A 17,768-nucleotide genomic window follows, 5' to 3' on the forward strand; every position below is an offset into this window, starting at 1 on the left:
GGAATTTTGCAGCAATATTGGGGAAGATATTGAAATTAATGAAGTTTGGAGTATGATAAGGAAAATGGGAGGAAAGCAAAGAAATAGCAACATTCCTGTCTTAGTATATAATGATAAATTAGTAATATCAGACAGCGAAAAAGCGGAGGTTCTAGCAGAAACATTTACTAAAGTGCACAGTAGCTCAAATTTGTCAGATGATATGAGAAGGTATAGGGAACATATCTTGAGTAAGAACCCTCAACTATTGGAAGAAAAAAGACCATCTGGATGTACTTTAGATTCAGAGTTTACTCTGTATGAGCTGAAGAAAGCACTTGCAGGGGTTAAACAAACTTCACCAGGAAGAGATGATATCTGTTATGAGATGGTAAAACATCTTTCAGAGACATCATTAAGTATAATTTTAAGTTTCTTTAATAAGGTGTGGGAGTCAGGGAAGTTACCAGCTGACTGGAAGCATGGTGTTATAGTGCCAATCGCAAAACCAGGTAAGGAGCATAGTCAACCAAATAATTACAGGCCCATTGCATTAACTTCAAACCTTTGCAAACTTATGGAACGTATGGTAATGAGCAGATTGGTATATATATCATTGAGAAGAAAAAACTTTTTTCACCATATCAAAGTGGTTTCCGGAAAGGGCGAAACACAATGGACTCTGTGATATGTTTGGAAGCTGAAATTAGAAAGGCTCAAGTAAACAAGGAAGTGTTAGTAGGAGCATTTTTCGATGTTGAAAAAGCTTACGACATGATGTGGAAAGAGGGACTTTTAATAAAATTAGAAAGAATGGAAATAAAAGGAAGAATGTATAATTGGATCAAGAATTTCTTGTTTAAAAGAACTATACAAGTTAGGGTGGGGTCTGAATTGTCTCAGATATATCAAATAGAGAATGGAACACCTCAAGGAAGTGTTAGCAGTCCTATTCTGTTTAATCTAATGATTAATGATATTTTTAATCAGATAGACATGGGGATAGGAAGGTCTTTGTATGCAGATGACGGGGCGCTGTGGAAAAGGGGCCGAAATGTGGGACATGTGGAGAAGTGTATGCAGAAAGCTGTTGAAAAAGTAGAAAGTTGGGCTAATGAATGGGGCTTCCGTTTCTCTATAGCAAAAACTCAGGTGATCTGTTTTACAAAAAGAAAAATCAGTCCAATAATGAATATTAAAATGTATGGTCAGCAATTGGAGCAGGTGTCAGTAATCAGATTTTTGGGAATGTGGATGGATTCAAAATTGAATTTTAGAGTTCATATTCAGAAGTTGGTAGACAAAGGTAAAAAAGCAATAAATGTAATGAGATGTTTGTCAGGAGTTGAATGGGGAGCTTGTCGTCAATCTCTTAAAAGGATTTATTGTGCTCTAATAAGAGCAAATATTGATTATGGCAGTATGGTGTATAGTTCTGCATCTAAATCACAACTGTTAAAGATCGAGGCTATTCAATCACAAGCTATGCGAATATGTTGTGGAGCAATAAGATCTTCTCCAATAACAGCAGTACAAGTAGAGATGGGTGAAATGCCTCAAGAAATTCGAAGGCTCAAATTAAAGATGAGATACTGGATTAATGTAAAGGGACACTTGGATAGTCATCCAGTTAAGAAAGTTCTGAAGGATTGCTGGGAATATGAGTGTAAAAAACTGTTAAGTTTTGGATGGACTGCTAATGAGGAGGCACAGAATATGGGAATTAGTGACATCAATATTGCTCCTTCTGTGGCAACTTCAGCAATTCCTCCTTGGTTTTTCCCTATGCCAGTAGTTGACATTCAGTTGTATAAAGAAAAGCATGAAGAAAGAGTTATGTTAACAAATATAGCAGTGCAGAAATACATTGAACAATCATATTATAACATATTACAAATATATACGGATGGCTCTAAAGATCCTGAATTTGGAACAACAGCATCTGCAGTCTATATTCCCCTATTCAATGTTAAAATATCTAAAAGAATATCAGATCATGTATCTGTTTTTACTACAGAGATAATTGCAATATTTTTAGCACTCCAGTGGATAGAAGAAGTACAGCCAACTAGAATAGTAATTTGTACAGACTCCCTTTCAGTTTTAAATAGCCTTTTAAGTGGAATATCAATAGCGAGACAAGATATGATATTGGAAGTGATGCAGAGTCTATTCAGAATAAGACAATCTGGAATTATGGTAAATTTCTTGTGGGTTCCATCACATGTGGGTGTGGAAGGAAATGAGGAAGCAGACCATCTGGCTAAACAGGCTTTGAAACATGCACAAATTGACATTAAAGTATCAATGAGTAAAGCAGAAGTAAAAGGGTTAATTGCAAATGAAATAAGAAAGAAATGGCAGAAGGAGTGGGATAGTGGAATAAAAGGTAGACACTTTTATCATATTCAAGAGAAAGTAGGGCTAGAAAGAAGAAAATTTGGCAACAGGAAAGAAGATGTTTTAATGTCAAGAATGCGTCTTGGACATTGTTCATTAAATCAGGGTCTGTATAAAATGGGAAAACATGAAAATGGAAATTGTGATAAATGTGGTAAAGCAGAATCAGTAGAGCATGTTCTTATAGAGTGTGATGCATATGAAGGAGCAAGATTTAAATTAATTCAAGTTTTAAGATCTTTTGGTATAAATAATTTGTCTCTTCAGGTTCTGTTAGGAAATTATTCAAAACAGTCTAGGATATTTCATGAGTTAATTATTTTCTTAAAACAAACAAGATTGATCGATAGAATTTAGGATACAGTTGTAACATTTTTTTTATTTTTTTTATTTATTTATTTATTTATTTTTTAATTATTGTTTCAAACTTCCCAACCATTATGCGCTCCACACTCCTATCCAGTAGGTGGCGGGAATGCACCATTTAAGTTGGTCTGCCAACCGCCATTAACTCCAGAAGAAGAAGAAGAAGAAGTTAGCAGAACAGCAGCAGTAGGAAGCGTGGCTTTACTGCATTTGTGCTATGTCCTGGTTGAGGGATGTTCCATTTCAAGCTCAACTTAAAGTAAGGATTTGTTTTCTTTCCTTCTATTTAAACTTGTCTGTTTGAGAGCTAAATATTAGTGGTGGGCAGAGCGAGGCTTCGTGAAACACTGAAACAGTTGAAGCAAATGTGCCATATTGTGTCGAGGCTTCGAAACTCTACCGACACCCGTCTCCACAGTGACACCTAGTGGTCAATTTCACATGTTATCTGAAACAACCTTGACAAGCCATTTAAAAACTAAAAAAAAAAAAAATGTGTTTTTGTTAACGTGATGAGTTTTTAACATCTGTCTGACAACTGATGTTGGTTATGTAACCCTCCTCACTGTGAATAACTAGGTTATTTTGGTCATGAAAAATGAAGAATAATAAAACAAATCAAGCCACAATGGTCTCACATTTTTACAGATTTTTATTCAAGAATATTAATTGCTCTGCTGTGGAAGGACTTAGCCTACTACTTTTTTTACATATAATTTCTCCAGCCTTTGAAAAAATCCTCTCACAAGGGACACTTGTTGCTGGCATACACAGATATTTTTTAGCAAGGACATATAAATTAGGGAAAATTACAGCTCTCTCTTTCCAGTAACTTAGAGGATCATGAGTTCTGGGCAAAAATACATCTTTGAGGTACTTTTTCACTTCAACTGTAGCATCAGCTGTAGCACTGTGTATCGCCTGGGTTTCACGGATACGGTTATCAAAAAGTTCCCATAAACTGTCCTGGGTTTCTGCTGGTGTTGATGATGATGATGATGATGATGATGATGGGCCTGATGTTGACTGTGTTGATGATGATGGGCCTGATGTTGACTGTGGCTCTAAATGAAAATAAAAACAAGAATTAGTTACAAAGCATAAACTGACAGCATATATGAAGTATAAGTCACATCATTTTTTTAGAAGACATAACTCCATAATGTCAGATGAAGACTGAAAGTGCTCACCAGGAGTTGCTGTGTTTGAACGCATCAGTGAAGCACACTCCAGGGTAATGTGCTTTTCAGCCTCCTGGGCTTTGGCAGGATTACCAAAAGCCACATTTTTGAATCTTGGGTCCAGCAGTGTAGCCACTGCCAATGATCTGAATGACTCATACCCCCCACATCTGGAGTGCAGACCTTCTTGCAAGTGTGTGCCTGTTCAAAACACAAGCAAACCATATTAATTATATTGATAAAAAATAATGTGACAGTTGTGGCCACTTACATGGGTAGTATGGTTATTGTGGCCTACCTAATTGTACAGTTGATTCCTGCGCTGCATGTCCCTTTTTCTGTGCAAGCTTGTGCTGCAACATCCTGTACAGTGGTATAAGTTTTGAAGCAGACACTCTCTGTTCCTCTGACATCTCTGTTGTTGCTAGTTTAAACGGTTGCAGTAGTGACAATGATTCTTGAATAATGTCATACTCAAAACTTGTCAGCGGAGCAGTATCACTGTTTAAATTGGATAGCGCAGCAGCCACTGGCTCTCGTTGCTCATACAAGCGTTGCAGCATGTCAAAAGTGCTGTTCCATCTCGTCTCAACCTCCTGTACCAGTTTCAGAGTTGGTCTGCCCATCAAGCCCTGCATCTCCACAAGCTTGTCCTTTGCTTTGCAGCTGGATCTAAACAACCCGACTATCTTTCTGGCTTTCTGCCGTATTTCATTGATGACTGGGGTTTGATCTAGGGCCTTTTTCACAATTAAATTTAAATTATGGGCAAAACATGGGACATGCCGAAGGTTGAGCAGCTGGGCACTTAGGATCATGTTGGATGCATTGTCAGTCACCATACACTGAACTTTGGAGGTTATTCCCCACTCAGCCATTAGCAAAGCTTTAGCCTCCATGAGATGCTGTGCTTTGTGGGTTTGGTAAAACCTCCTTACACCTAGTACAACAGTTGCCAACTTTGCCTCTGGTGTTATGTAGTGGCAAGTTACACCAAGGTATCCATCCATATTAATTGAAGACCACATGTCAGCTGTAAGGCTAACAAAATCTGCCTTTTTTAGGTCCTCCATTGTCTTTTCCTTAGTGTTGTTGTACCTTTCAGTGACCATTGTTTTCAGCGCCTTCCGGGATGGGAGGACATAGCTTGGATCAAGTTTGTTCACAAAGGCCATGAAACCCTCATCCTCCACGATGGTGAAGGGCTGCAAATCCTTTACCACCACGTTCACCAGAGCCTCATCTAATTCCCTCTGTCTGCCTTTTAAAAGAAGATAAAGATAAAATTTTAAAACTACTTTCACAAAAATAAATTGAAAAAACAATATAGCTTGAAAAATTGCACAGCTATTAAGACTACACTACTGGTTCATTATTTCTAAAACAAGTTTGGAAAAGTTTATGCTCAGTGTGCAAAGACAGATCAAACTGAATATAGAACTACAACAATTACAAAAACCAAAATGGTGTCTTCAGGTGTATAAAAAAAATTATATGTAATACAGTGGCTAACTTTGTGAGATGTTATATTTACATATTCAGAGTGAAGCTGTTTTTAATGATTGGGAGTTGTGAAATGGACATAGGTTGTAAGGCTGGTTGACACAAGCCTAAGTCTATTTAAAACTATGGAATTTCAAAACAGTGTTATCTGAAGTATATATTATATCAAACAATGTATACCTTGCTTAGATGGCCCAGCAGTGTCAGTAGCAGGCTTAGGTACAGGGGGAATGTAACCATCCTCTGCACCCTGCAAAATGGCAGGATGAGTGCTCCTCAAATGGCGCATCATGGATGATGTATTGTTGAAGTAGGCTAGCTGCCTATCACAATACATACATCTCACTTTATTTGGGGTTTCCAAATGGAAATGCTCCCACACCACAGATGTACGGCATCTCTTATGTGGAGCCTCCATTTCTATCTGTTCTATTAATGTCTCTCTCTCTCTCTCTCTCTCTCTATATATATATATATATATATATATATATATATATATATATATATATATATATATATATATATATATATATATATATATATATATATATGAATCTATCTATGTTAATCTATGAATCAATCTATCTATGAATCTATATATATATATATATCTATGAATCTATATATCTATGAATCTATCTATGTTAATCTATGAATCAATCTATCTATGAATCTATATATATATATATATCTATGAATCTATATATCTATGAATCTATCTATGTTAATATATGAATCAATCTATCTATGAATCTATATATATATATATATATGAATCTATATATGTTAATCTATGAATCAATCTATCTACGAATCTATCTATCTATATATCTATATATATATATATATATCTATATATATATGAATCAATCTATGTTAATCTATGAATCAATCTATCTATGAATCTATCTATCTCCTATGAAATTCTATATCTTTAACTACTAGCTATGCTATCTGTCAATATCTAACTTAGCCTATATAAATGTCACTATATCTATCCTAACTATCTGTCACTGTCTCTAGTCTATCACTCAATATATAAATTTAAATCTAGCCTAATTATAACTAACCAAATCGCACTATAAATGTCACTATATCGCAAAAACTCAAAATCTCTCTCCTCTAACAAAAACCCACGAGGTGAAGGTGCATGAACTTCTCTTTTAAACTTTGTGGGAGTCGAGACAGATGTGCCATTGTGTGGTTTGTTCCCGCCCATCAATCAAACGCAGGCTCGGCAAGCACGCCACCTGTCGAAACACTTGTGAAACGCGCCGAGGCTTCGTTTAACCATAGTCACGTGACATGAGTGTTTTGAATCACAGTTCGGAGCAGTGTTTCGAAACATCTACGCTTCGGGATCTCGACACTGCGTCGAAACGTCAGTTTCGCGTCAGCCATCCCTACTAAATATGGATTTAAAGCCCAGATGGATGTAAGCTTGTGGCTTTTGGCTTACTTATGGCTGTACCTGATGGGGAAAAGTCTGGAGCTTGAGAACTGTTATTGGTTGGAGCGAATTCATCATCAATAATTGGATTACTCATCATCTAAGGGATAACTTCTACTTTGGACATTGTTTGATGAACTTTATACCCTCAGTTAAGACTCTCTCTCACACACACACCACCATTTTCACATTATAGAACTGTGCAACCTATTGCCCAACTTCTGCAATGCACCTATACATTACATTGTTTAGAATAATGTGATTGATTGTCTTTTTCTTGTATTTTCTCTTTGTGTGGTGATTATTTTTGTTTTCATGGGTGTATAAAAGAATAGTTGATTCATTTGGTGAGCATCTTTTCCTTCTTAATCTGTTGTTAGGCAAACTGAATCCCCCTTAATTAAGTTGTGTAACTAGGTTCGTGTTAAAAAAACATTAGACGGTTATATAATAAAACGTGAAGTTTGGGGCAGATCGGACATTGTATACCCGAGTTACAACAACTTCCTGTTTCATGGCGAAACATCGAACTTTGTCAGGCCGCCATGGACATGCCCTTCAGCGAAAACTCTAGATCTTCATAATTTAACATCTCAAAGTCCTTTAGATTAGACTGACCAAATATGATGTTGATCTGATTAAAGCTCTAGGAGGAGTTCGTTAAAATACAACGTGTGGAAATGGCAAAAACTGAAAAATTGCAGAGAAAATTTAAAATATCTCACTTCCTGTTGGGTTCACAGATTTTGCACCCAGAGGCTTTTTTGTAGGTATTGGGCTGTTACATCTGTTTATCGAATTTCATACCTGTACGTGAAATGTTGAAATTTTGTAGGTGGCACTATCGAGCCATTTTGCCACACCTAATTCTGAAACCCATATCAGACGTAAATTTTCACCACTTCTGACGCGTGTGCAAAGTTTCATGAGTTTGAGAACGTTTAGGCCCTCAAAAATGTGATTCATTTCGGAGAAGAAGAAGAATTGGCTGAGCAATTCCAATAGGGTTCTCACACCATCGGTGCTCGGGCCTTAATAAATGGAGCCAAATCATGGAAACTGCAAAGATGATTTTAATACCAGTGTCTGGTAAGATACGAGTCTAGATTTTTCTGCTCACTTATGGAAGTTTATTATAAACAGCCACTTTTAAAGACATATGTGTCATACGTAATCCTTGTAAACAAAGCATGTGACCTTGTGTAACACCCGTGTCTAGAAAACGCACACTCCCTCCTCTGTAAAAAAACACAGATGTTAGTCCTGTCTGAATGAGCACATGAAATCACAGATGTTGGACGATAAGATTTGTAACTCAATCGTTGTTTAAACAACTAGTCCTGTCTGAATGGTGAGTGTGACGTTATCATTTGCAGTTCAAAATTAGTACATCAGTATTTATCTTGTGTTTTTTATATTTTAATTAACCTAATTATCAAACTATTTATATAATTATGTTGTCAGTGGCCAACAAATGAACTGGTTTTATTAGCTGCTTCAGGTGTGTTTTAGGGTTGTAGCTAAACCAGGGGTAGGCAAGTTTGGTCCTAGAGAGCCACTGTCCTGCTGAGTTTAGCTCCAACCTTAATCAAACACACTTGAACAAGCTAATCAAGCTCTTCAGGATTTTTTTCAGGGAGTAATAAAATTGGGGACAGCGGCTCTCTAGGACCGAACTTGCCTACCCCTGAGCTAAACTCTGAAGAACAGTGGGTCTCCAAGAAAAGGTTTAAAGAACTGATCAAGGTTGTAAAACAGACATCACTATATAGCAACATTATGGGGCTGAAGCACCACGGCTATGGGGCTATGCCTCGGGTAGAAGAGACGCTTGCGAGCTATCTCTCGCCCGAGTCTGCATCGTCCCTCAGGACCCCGACATTGCCCACCAAGCCACTAAAAACAACATCTAGTTTGGTGGGCAAGGCTTATTCGGCGGCAGGTCAGGCTGTGGCATGCCTGCACACTATGTCAATCTTGCAGGCATACCAAGCCGATCTGCTGGGGGAAATAGATGAGAGTGGGGAAGCGATGTTTGATACGATTCAGGAGATAAGAAAAGCGACAGATTTAGCTCTCCGGGCCACCAAGGAGACGGCCAAGTCAATCGGCCGCTCTATGGCAGCCCTGGTGGCCACGGAGAGGCATCTATGGCTGAATCTTTCAGATATAAAAGAAAAAGACAAAAACGTCTTAATGGATGCGCCGCTGTCTCCTGGTGGCCTGTTCGGCGACGCAGTAACAACTGTCGTCGACAGATTCCAGGAGACACGAAAACAGTCAGCGGCCTTCCAAAAAATTCTCCCCCGTCGCTCTCATCCCCCCGAGGCTGCTGGGCGGGAGCAGGACGGATCTGAGGACCGACATTATTTCCCGGAAGGCTTCAAAGAAAAGGTCCTGATGCCATGCGTCCGGGGCCTTTGAGGGCAGAAAGGAGCTATAGAAAGGGTTCCTCCTCCCAGCAAAATGTCGGGCTTTTACAGCCGCTACTTCATTGTTCCAAAGAAGGATGGAGGGTTGCGTCCGATCATAAATTTACGTTTAAGTTCAAAATGCTTACACTCAGACAGATCATCCCTCAGATCAGGTCCGAGGACTGGTTTGTGGCGATAGATCTGAAAGACGCATACTTTCATGTATCCATCCATCCTTCTCACAGGAAGTTCCTCAGGTTTGCTTTCGGGGGCGAAGCTTACCAATACAGGGTTCTTCCTTTCGGCCTATCTCTCTCACCCCGCACGTTCACGAAGTGCGTGGATGCAGCTCTGGCTCCGCTGAGACTCCAGGGCATCCGCGTGCTGAACTACAGGGAGTGCAGAATTATTAGGCAAGTTGATTTTCTGATCATATTTTTTTCCCAAGCACATTTTACCAATTCCAATCCACATCAATCTTAATAACTACTATTAATATTGTTTTTAATCATTTATAAGTGATATATAATTGTTCATGAAGGCTGGAAATGAAAAATGCCTTATATTCAGGTGTGCAGAATTATTAGGCAAGTTTTCTTTTACAGGCAAAATGAGCCAAAAAAGAGATTTAACTCAGACTGAAAAGTCAAAAATTATTAAATACTCATGAGAAGGACGCAATACTAATGCAATACTAGAAATTGCAAAGTTAAAGCATGACCAAGGGACAGCAAAATGCTCATTGGGTCAGTGGGGTCAGACAAAAACAGGTGGAAAAGAAAAGACACATGTTAACTGCAAAATAATTAAGAATTAAGGTGAAGAATTAAGTGTGAAACCATCAGGAACCCTTTAGTCTCCAGCGCCACCATTTTCCAGAGCTGCAACCTACCTGGAGTCTCCAGAAGTGCAAGGTGTTAGGATCTCAGAGACTTAGGTTAGCTAAAGAATCCTAAAAAATGACCTGCACTTGATAAGAATCACAAGCTGAAGTGTTATAAAATACATGAAGACTGGGTTTTAATAGGGCTTATAGACAGACAGCTTGAGAATGACTCCTGATGGACCAGCACCACATCCTCTTGTACCACTGTTTGAAGAATTTATCCAGAATCTGGCAGTAAGGTGTTTGAGTTCACTTTTAGTCCATCTCTTATCCTGAAATGTCTGTCTTGCAGAGATGGACTAAAAATTATCTTCCAAAACTTACTGCCAGATTCTGGAAGATAAATTCTTCAAACAGTGGTACAAGAGGATGTGGTGCTGGTCCTTCAGGAGTCACTCTCAAGCTGTCGGTTTATAAGGCCTATAAAAACCCAGTCTTCATGTATTTTATAACACTTCAGCTTGTGATTCTTATCAAGTGCGGGTCATTTTTTAGGATTCTTTAGCTAACCTAAGTCTCTGAGATCCTGACACCTTGCACTTCTGGAGACTCCAGGTAGGTTGCAGTTCTGGAAAATGGTGGCGCTGGAGACTAAAGGGTTCCTGATGGTTTCACACATAATTCTTAATTATTTTGCAGTTAACGTGTCTTTTCTTTTCCACCTGTTTTTGTCTGACCCCACTGACCCAATGAGCATTTTGCTGTCCCTTGGTCATGCTTTAACTTTGCAATTTCTAGTATTGCATTAGTATTGCGTCCTTCTCATGAGTATTTAATAATTTTTGACTTTTCAGTCTGAGTTAAATCTCTTTTTTGGCTCATTTTGCCTGTAAAAGAAAACTTGCCTAATAATTCTGCACACCTGAATATAAGGCATTTTTCATTTCCAGCCTTCATGAACAATTATATATCACTTATAAATGATTAAAAACAATATTAATAGTAGTTAAGATTGATGTGGATTGGAATTGGTAAAATGTGCTTGGGAAAAAAATATGATCAGAAAATCAACTTGCCTAATAATTCTGCACTCCCTGTATATCGACGATTGGTTGATACTAGCTCAAACAGAACAATTGGCAGTTCAACATCGAGATGTTGTTCTGTCGCACATGAAAAGGCTTGGGCTGAGGCTCAATGCCAAAAAGAGTGTGCTGGTCCCGAGTCAGATTGCAAACTATCTAGGAGTAATCTGGGATTCCACCACGATGCAGGCACAGTTGTCCCCTGCTCGTGTGAATTCCATTCTCGGGGCCGTGAATGGGGTGAAGTTAGGCCAGTCACTTACTGTAAAACAGTTTCAGAGACTGTTGGGTCTGATGGCAGTTGCGTCCAACGTTATTACTTTTGGCCTCCTGCACATGAGACCCTTACAGTGGTGGCTCAGGACCAAGGGGTTTTCTCCGAGGGGAAATCCTTTTCGCATGATCAGTCATGCAGCGATGCCTTTGTGCTCTGGTCATGTGGAAAAAGCCTTGGTTCCTGTCCCAGGGACCCGTGCTGGGGACTTCTCGTCGTCGCGTAATGCTTACGACAGATGCTTCCCTCACGGGCTGGGGGGCGATCATGAGTGGTCGCTCGGCTCAGGGTCTATGGGAGGACCATCAACTCTTCTGGCACATAAATCGGCTGGAGATGATGACAGTGTTTCTGGCACTGAAGCACTTCCTCCCAGACCTGAGGGGACACCATGTGTTGGTCCGTACGGTCCGTATGGTCTCATATATAAACCACCAAGGGGGCTTGCGGTCTCGCCTAATGTGCAAACTGGCCAGTCGCATCCTCCTGTGGGCCCAGGGAAAACTCCTTTCTGTGAAAGCAGCATATATTCCGGGGAATCTAAATGTGGGAGCAGATGCTCTGTTGAGGCAGAGCGCGAGACCGGGGGAATGGAAACTCCACACCGAGGTGGCGGAGTTGATATGGAAAACTTTCGGTCGAGCTCAAGTCGACCTATTTGCCACAGAGGAGTCATCTCAATGCCCTCTGTGGTACTCTCTGGAGCACCCAGCACCTCTAGGGCTGGATGCTATGCTGCAGACGTGGCCGAGGCTACGTCTGTATGCATTTCCCCCAATCTCATTGCTCCCGGGAGTTCTGGAGAAGGTTCGCCAGGAGAGGGTCGACCTAATATTAGTGGCCCCTTACTTGCCGACCAGAGTATGGTTTGCTGACCTAATATCTTTTCTTCACGGCTCTCCTATGGAGCTTCCTCTCAGGCAGGATCTCCTTTCACAAGCAGGCAGCACAATTCTCCATCCCCGCCCAGAAATGTGGAAACTGTGGGCCTGACCTCTGAGGTTGTGGAGACCATCCTTCAATCCAGAGCTCCCTCCACGAGGAAGCTGTACATGTACAAATGGAAATTGTTCGCTACATGGTGTAGTCAACATAATATGGACCCTGTCCAGTGTCCTATTAGCTTTGTGCCACAATTCCTTCAGGAAAAGTTCTCAGAAGGTTTATCCCCTTCAACATTGAAGGTCTATATCGCAGCCATTTCAGCTTATCATAATCCTGTAGGGGGTTCCTCGGTGGGTCGAGACCCCCTGGTTGTACGCTTCCTCCGTGGTGCACTGAGGTTGAGGCCTGCGGTGCGCACAAAAACTCCGGCCTGGGACCTAGCTATTGTGTTGCAAGGGTTGGCTGAGGCTCCCTTTGAACCGATAGAAGAGGTGTCAGATAAATTTCTGACACTAAAAACAGTGTTTCTGCTGGCTGTTTCTTCCTTAAAAAGGATTGGTGATTTGCAAGCGCTGTCAGTTGCTCCATCATGTCTAGAATTTGCGCCTGGTATGGTCAAGGCTTTTCTACATACTAGACCGGGCTACATGCCAAAGGTCCCCACTCGGGTCCCGGGTCCTATTGCACTTGAGGCTTTTTGTCCTCCTCCATTTATAAATCCGGATCAGGAAAGACGAAATCTGCTTTGCCCTGTGAGGGCACTGGATGCATATGTCCACAGAGCTGCCCTGTGGAGGAAAACGGATCAATTGTTTGTGTGTTATGGGTCCCCTAGAAGGGGGGGTCCAGCATCCAAGCAGAGGATGAGCAAGTGGGTGGTCGAGGCCATCTCAATCGCATACAAGACTATGGGACACCCATGTCCCTTGGCTATTCGTGCCCATTCCACGAGAGGTATGGCTGCTTCTAAGGCTCTAATATCAGGAGTGTCATTAGACGATATTTGTGGTGTAGCTGGATGGTCATCCCAGCACACCTTTATTAGATTTTACAATCTTGATGTGAATTATACTCTGGGGGCCCTGGTTTTGCAAGATAGCAGCCAGGCTCTCGAAGATACGGCATAGTTGGGACAGCGTTCCCATTGCGTCATTGGACGTAGCATCAATGTTCCCACGAAAGGGAACGTCTCGGGTTACGAGTGTAACCCCTGTTCCCTGAGTAAGGGAACGAGACGCTACGTCACGTTGCCGTACCTCCTTCATGCCTGGAGCGCTTTGTTTCAGTCATATTACAGAAGCTAGCGTTCTTTGTTCCGGGCATGCTTTATAGTTTCCTGGTCCGTGACGTCACCCGCCTCTGACGTCACGTTTCCTCATTGGTTGGATACAGAGGTGCTTCATGAACACAAAATGCAGAGGGTTCCCATCTCGTCATTGGACGTAGCGTCTCATTCCCTTACTCAGGGAACAGGGGTTAAACTCGTAACCCGAGACGATTTGTGAGAAATAAAAGTCAGAATTGTGAGATATAAACTCGAAATTCACTTTTTTTTATTTTTTTATTTTGTGGCTTCCATAGACTGCTACTGCTCAACTGTCATTTTCTGCAACCAGGTAGGCTCTGCCCACAAAAAACGTCATCGCTGTTTGCAAACACCAAATTGGTCTATAGAGGTCCTCGTCTCCGCCCGTTTCTAGGGTTTTGCCCATGTCGACTGGCTGAGATCTCTGACGTGTGTGTTGAGTTTGAAGCATGCTAAGAGTCTCAAAAGCATCCAAAACGAATATCGAAGTTTGATCTGTTGCTATGGCAACAGTGTTTAAAATATCAAAAATCTTTTTACAGGTCTATATTCGACCTGTCTTGATATTATTCTGATGAAGTTCGGGTAAAAACAAGAGGGTGATCTCAAAGCATTTTGAAAGTGATACACTTCCTGCTGCCAGTTAGTGGCACTATAACTTTGACTCACAATAGTCACATCCATGTGATCAGAATCCTACAATGAACACACAGCTGAAGTTTAATCAAAATCAGTGTATGTATGCAGAAGTTATAACACACTTCCTGTTTCCCTTTTTTCGCCATAAATGTGTTGCCTCGCCATAGGCAAACTGTTTGAGATATCAAAAATCCGCTCGCAAATTAGCATCCTCAATGTCTTGACTTCATGCTGACTGAGTTTGGTGGTGATCTGATTAATCGCCAAGGAGGAGTATATCAAATTCCAGAGCATGCGTTTTTCAAACAAAATAATCTCATCTCATCTCATTATAGACATTGGAGAAGCAGATCAAAAAGCAATTCCAAGATACCTGTGGTGCAAAACAAGCAGTACAAAGCTCTGAGGAACCATCAGAGGTCTCCCCTAAGAGTGACCACAAAGCCATCCTGAAGTCGCTGAAGGAGGAGCAGACCCGCAAGCTCGCACAGCTGGCAGAACAATATGAGCAAAGCATTAATCAGATGATGACCTCTCATTCGGTAAGGTACACAAGCACCAGAGGAAAGTGACCCTTTAGTAGTCAAACCACAAAATTTGTCCTTAGAATGTCCTTAGATTGTTAGAATGTGGGTTGAGTTTGTAGTTTAGGTTATAAACTTGAATTTTAACATACACTGTCAAAAAAGGTGTAGGATTTACCTGCTTGCTAGCAAATTTCACAAATAATTAACGTCATGTAACACATTGAATTAAATTCAACATTTTGAAGTAGAAAGACTGAAATAGAATTTTCTTATGTACTCCAATAATCTTTACAACTTTGAAATTTACAGTGTAAAGTAGCCTACTCACTGTATCTGTGGTGTAATTTTTTTCACATTGCCTCTTTGGAATTTAAGAGAACCTGTTAAAGGGTCATGAAACCCCCCTGTTTTACCCTGGTCGTTCACACCTCTGAGTTTCAAAAAGTCTGAAAATGGGCGTGTAAAGCTCTGGAAAAGTGGGAGTGTAGAGGGGGGGAAGAGGGGAGAGAACAACCAATGAAGTACAGACATAGAACACACTCATTATACAGAATAATGAATATTAATATGAGCACGGAGAGAATGACAACAAACTCCCAAGCACAAGGGAGAAATGCGAAAGAATATTTAATAGGGCTAATAATAGCTACTTTGATTACATTTACGAGCACTGCAGTCTCAAAATCAGTCTTTTAGAATAATTGTGTCGTCGCGTTCAGATAGGCTACACCAGTGGTGTAGTTTTTTGTAGTGAGTATACTGTAAGGCTTGATTTTCCTGCTAAACAAAAACTGAGATAAAGCGTCCTGCAATAAAGTAATAAAACTTTAATCTGGAAAGAAGATCTCAAAGAAGTAGCAATGGACAACGCCTCGCCCTAACCCCAAAAGGACAACGCCTCCCCCACCACACACACACACACACACACACACACACACACACACACACACACACACACACACACACACACACACACCTCCCCTTCCTCTGGCTCAAGTCACTGAAAGTTATTCAAAACATATAATGTAACTTGTGTATCTATTGTTTTTCCCTTTTCATGTTTGGTATCATTTAATTTGTCTCAGTGCGATTGGTAAAACGGTTCACAGCAGTCACTAGTGTCATGAAGAAGATTGAAAACTAAGGAAAATTCTGTCCTCTTTTGGGTGGTGCCTTTTGTAAAAAAAAAAACTCCTCTCCCCCAAAACAGGTGTTGGTGTAATAAACATTTACGATCCTTTTGTTCTGGTTCTGGTATAAAAGGTAAAGAGCAAAGCAGTCAGGGGGGATCATCTGTAGGAGAGGACCCCACAGAGATGGGTGAATGTCTGAAGACATTCACCCATCACTGTGTATATATGCATTTCTTTGAGTAATCGATGTTATGCATTTATCATTTCTGAATTGGCTTTAATTGGTTATGTGTGTAATTGACACGATACACTGTTACCTGACAAATAAAATGTTATATTTGATTTACTCTGGATTCTCCTGATATCATTATTACCAGTAAATTATGGGAGGTTAATGCTACCGTAAATCTGTGTCCAGGGTAGAACAAACTGAAGGCGCATGAATGAAGGAGCAGTAGGCACTTCATCTGAAGACCTTTTGATTTCTGTTTACCGCTGATTTAGCAAGTTGTATGGAAGTGGCTAAATTAAAATACACTTTTGTTCGAGTGAGCAGTAGGCAACCGACTAAAGGTATTAGCCAACTTATTACACCCTCTGACGAAGATCAGACTGGCGAGTTTATGTCCGTGAGTTTACCGCGAAATCCCGGGGCGAGTATCTCTGTGCGGCATCGGGTCCCTAATGACTGAACAATTGAAATATGGGATATCCAGAATCATCAAATATCTAAATTAATGCATAACTAATGATGAATTTCTAATTGGAAACACAACCTAAGTGTAATAATCATTTGAAATTGGAGTCAGATTAAACGAGTGAAATTAAGTGAACATTCAGAGGCGCTGAAAAGGCATACACGCGTTAACCTTCGCCCAACGCCGTCGGACACCGTTTTTGGGCCGATTGGGGGGGGTCCTTACAATACTGTGATTTTTCCCTCCCAGCCTCATACTCACCCGACCCTATAAGCACCACCACACTCACTAATGCATATAGTATGCATCTGATCTAGGCTACATGTAATTGAGAGCATTCTGAAAGACTGCTTATGTATGTGTTATCAACATGTCAATTTATTATAAGCAACAAAAGACTTTAAAATCCAGTGACATTTACAGCTGTAGAGACTGGACTGATTTTCTACTGTTTAGTGTCAATCCCCATCTAACTCAGCCAGTTAAGATAGCCGATGTTATATCAATATGGTCCTGAGCACAGGTTTTTACAGCTGGCAAGTTTCAATACACACTTGAGAGTGCAAGTTGCAACTATTATTACAAAATGCTGGGTTAAAAACAACCCAAGTTGGGTTGAAAATGTACAAACCCAGCGATTGGGTTAAATGTTTGCCCAACCTGCTGGGTAGTTTTATTGAACTCAACTATTGTGTAGAAATTGCTGTATTGCTTGCGTAAAATGAACCCAAAGTATGCTGGAAATTAACATTTATTTATATTAAATATAATAATTAAACAAAAAACATTTATTAAACTGTTTATTAATAAATGTTCATCTTTTGATTATTATTGTTGCCTCTAATTATATGTGTATGATTTTCAATTTCCAACAAATTGTGGGTTCATTTTGGCCAGCCACAGTCATTTTTAAACAATAGTTGGGTTAAATAAAACTGTTGGGCAAACATTTAACCCAAGTGCTGGGTTTGTCCATTTTCAACCCAACTTGGGTTGTTTTTAACCCAGCATTTTTTAGAGCGTAACAATAATGGAAAGATGAGGCTTATCGGTATGTCACAATATCACCACATTTGGACTTTGTTTTCTGTTTTGCACCATT

The 17,768-nt window shown here is 40.2% G+C and overlaps 1 protein-coding gene across 9 annotated transcripts in view; it reads right to left on the reverse strand.

Annotated features, from left to right (window-relative positions):
- LOC125266831 (zinc finger BED domain-containing protein 4-like) overlaps nt 1-17,768 on the reverse strand; it is a 75,237-nt gene that overhangs the window by 43,947 nt on the left and 13,522 nt on the right. For 7 of the 9 annotated variants that reach the window (XM_048187900.1, XM_048187902.1, XM_048187898.1 and 4 more), the window contains 3 exons: nt 4,225-5,187; nt 3,936-4,127; nt 3,020-3,809 (listed from right to left, as the gene is read on the reverse strand). The exons of 1 other annotated variant lie outside the window; for it this stretch is intronic. In XM_048187900.1, coding sequence (XP_048043857.1) covers nt 3,388-3,809; nt 3,936-4,127; nt 4,225-5,101 — 1,491 coding nt within the window. In that variant the 5' untranslated portion in view covers nt 5,102-5,187 and the 3' untranslated portion in view covers nt 3,020-3,387. Of the gene's footprint in view, nt 1-3,017; nt 3,810-3,935; nt 4,128-4,224; nt 5,188-5,609; nt 5,878-17,768 lie in introns of those variants that run through there. One more of the 9 variants, XM_048187897.1, reaches the window with a different exon arrangement.

The sequence above is a fragment of the Megalobrama amblycephala genome, linkage group LG4 (genome assembly GCF_018812025.1).
Source record: "Megalobrama amblycephala isolate DHTTF-2021 linkage group LG4, ASM1881202v1, whole genome shotgun sequence".
NCBI lineage: Eukaryota > Metazoa > Chordata > Actinopteri > Cypriniformes > Xenocyprididae > Megalobrama > Megalobrama amblycephala.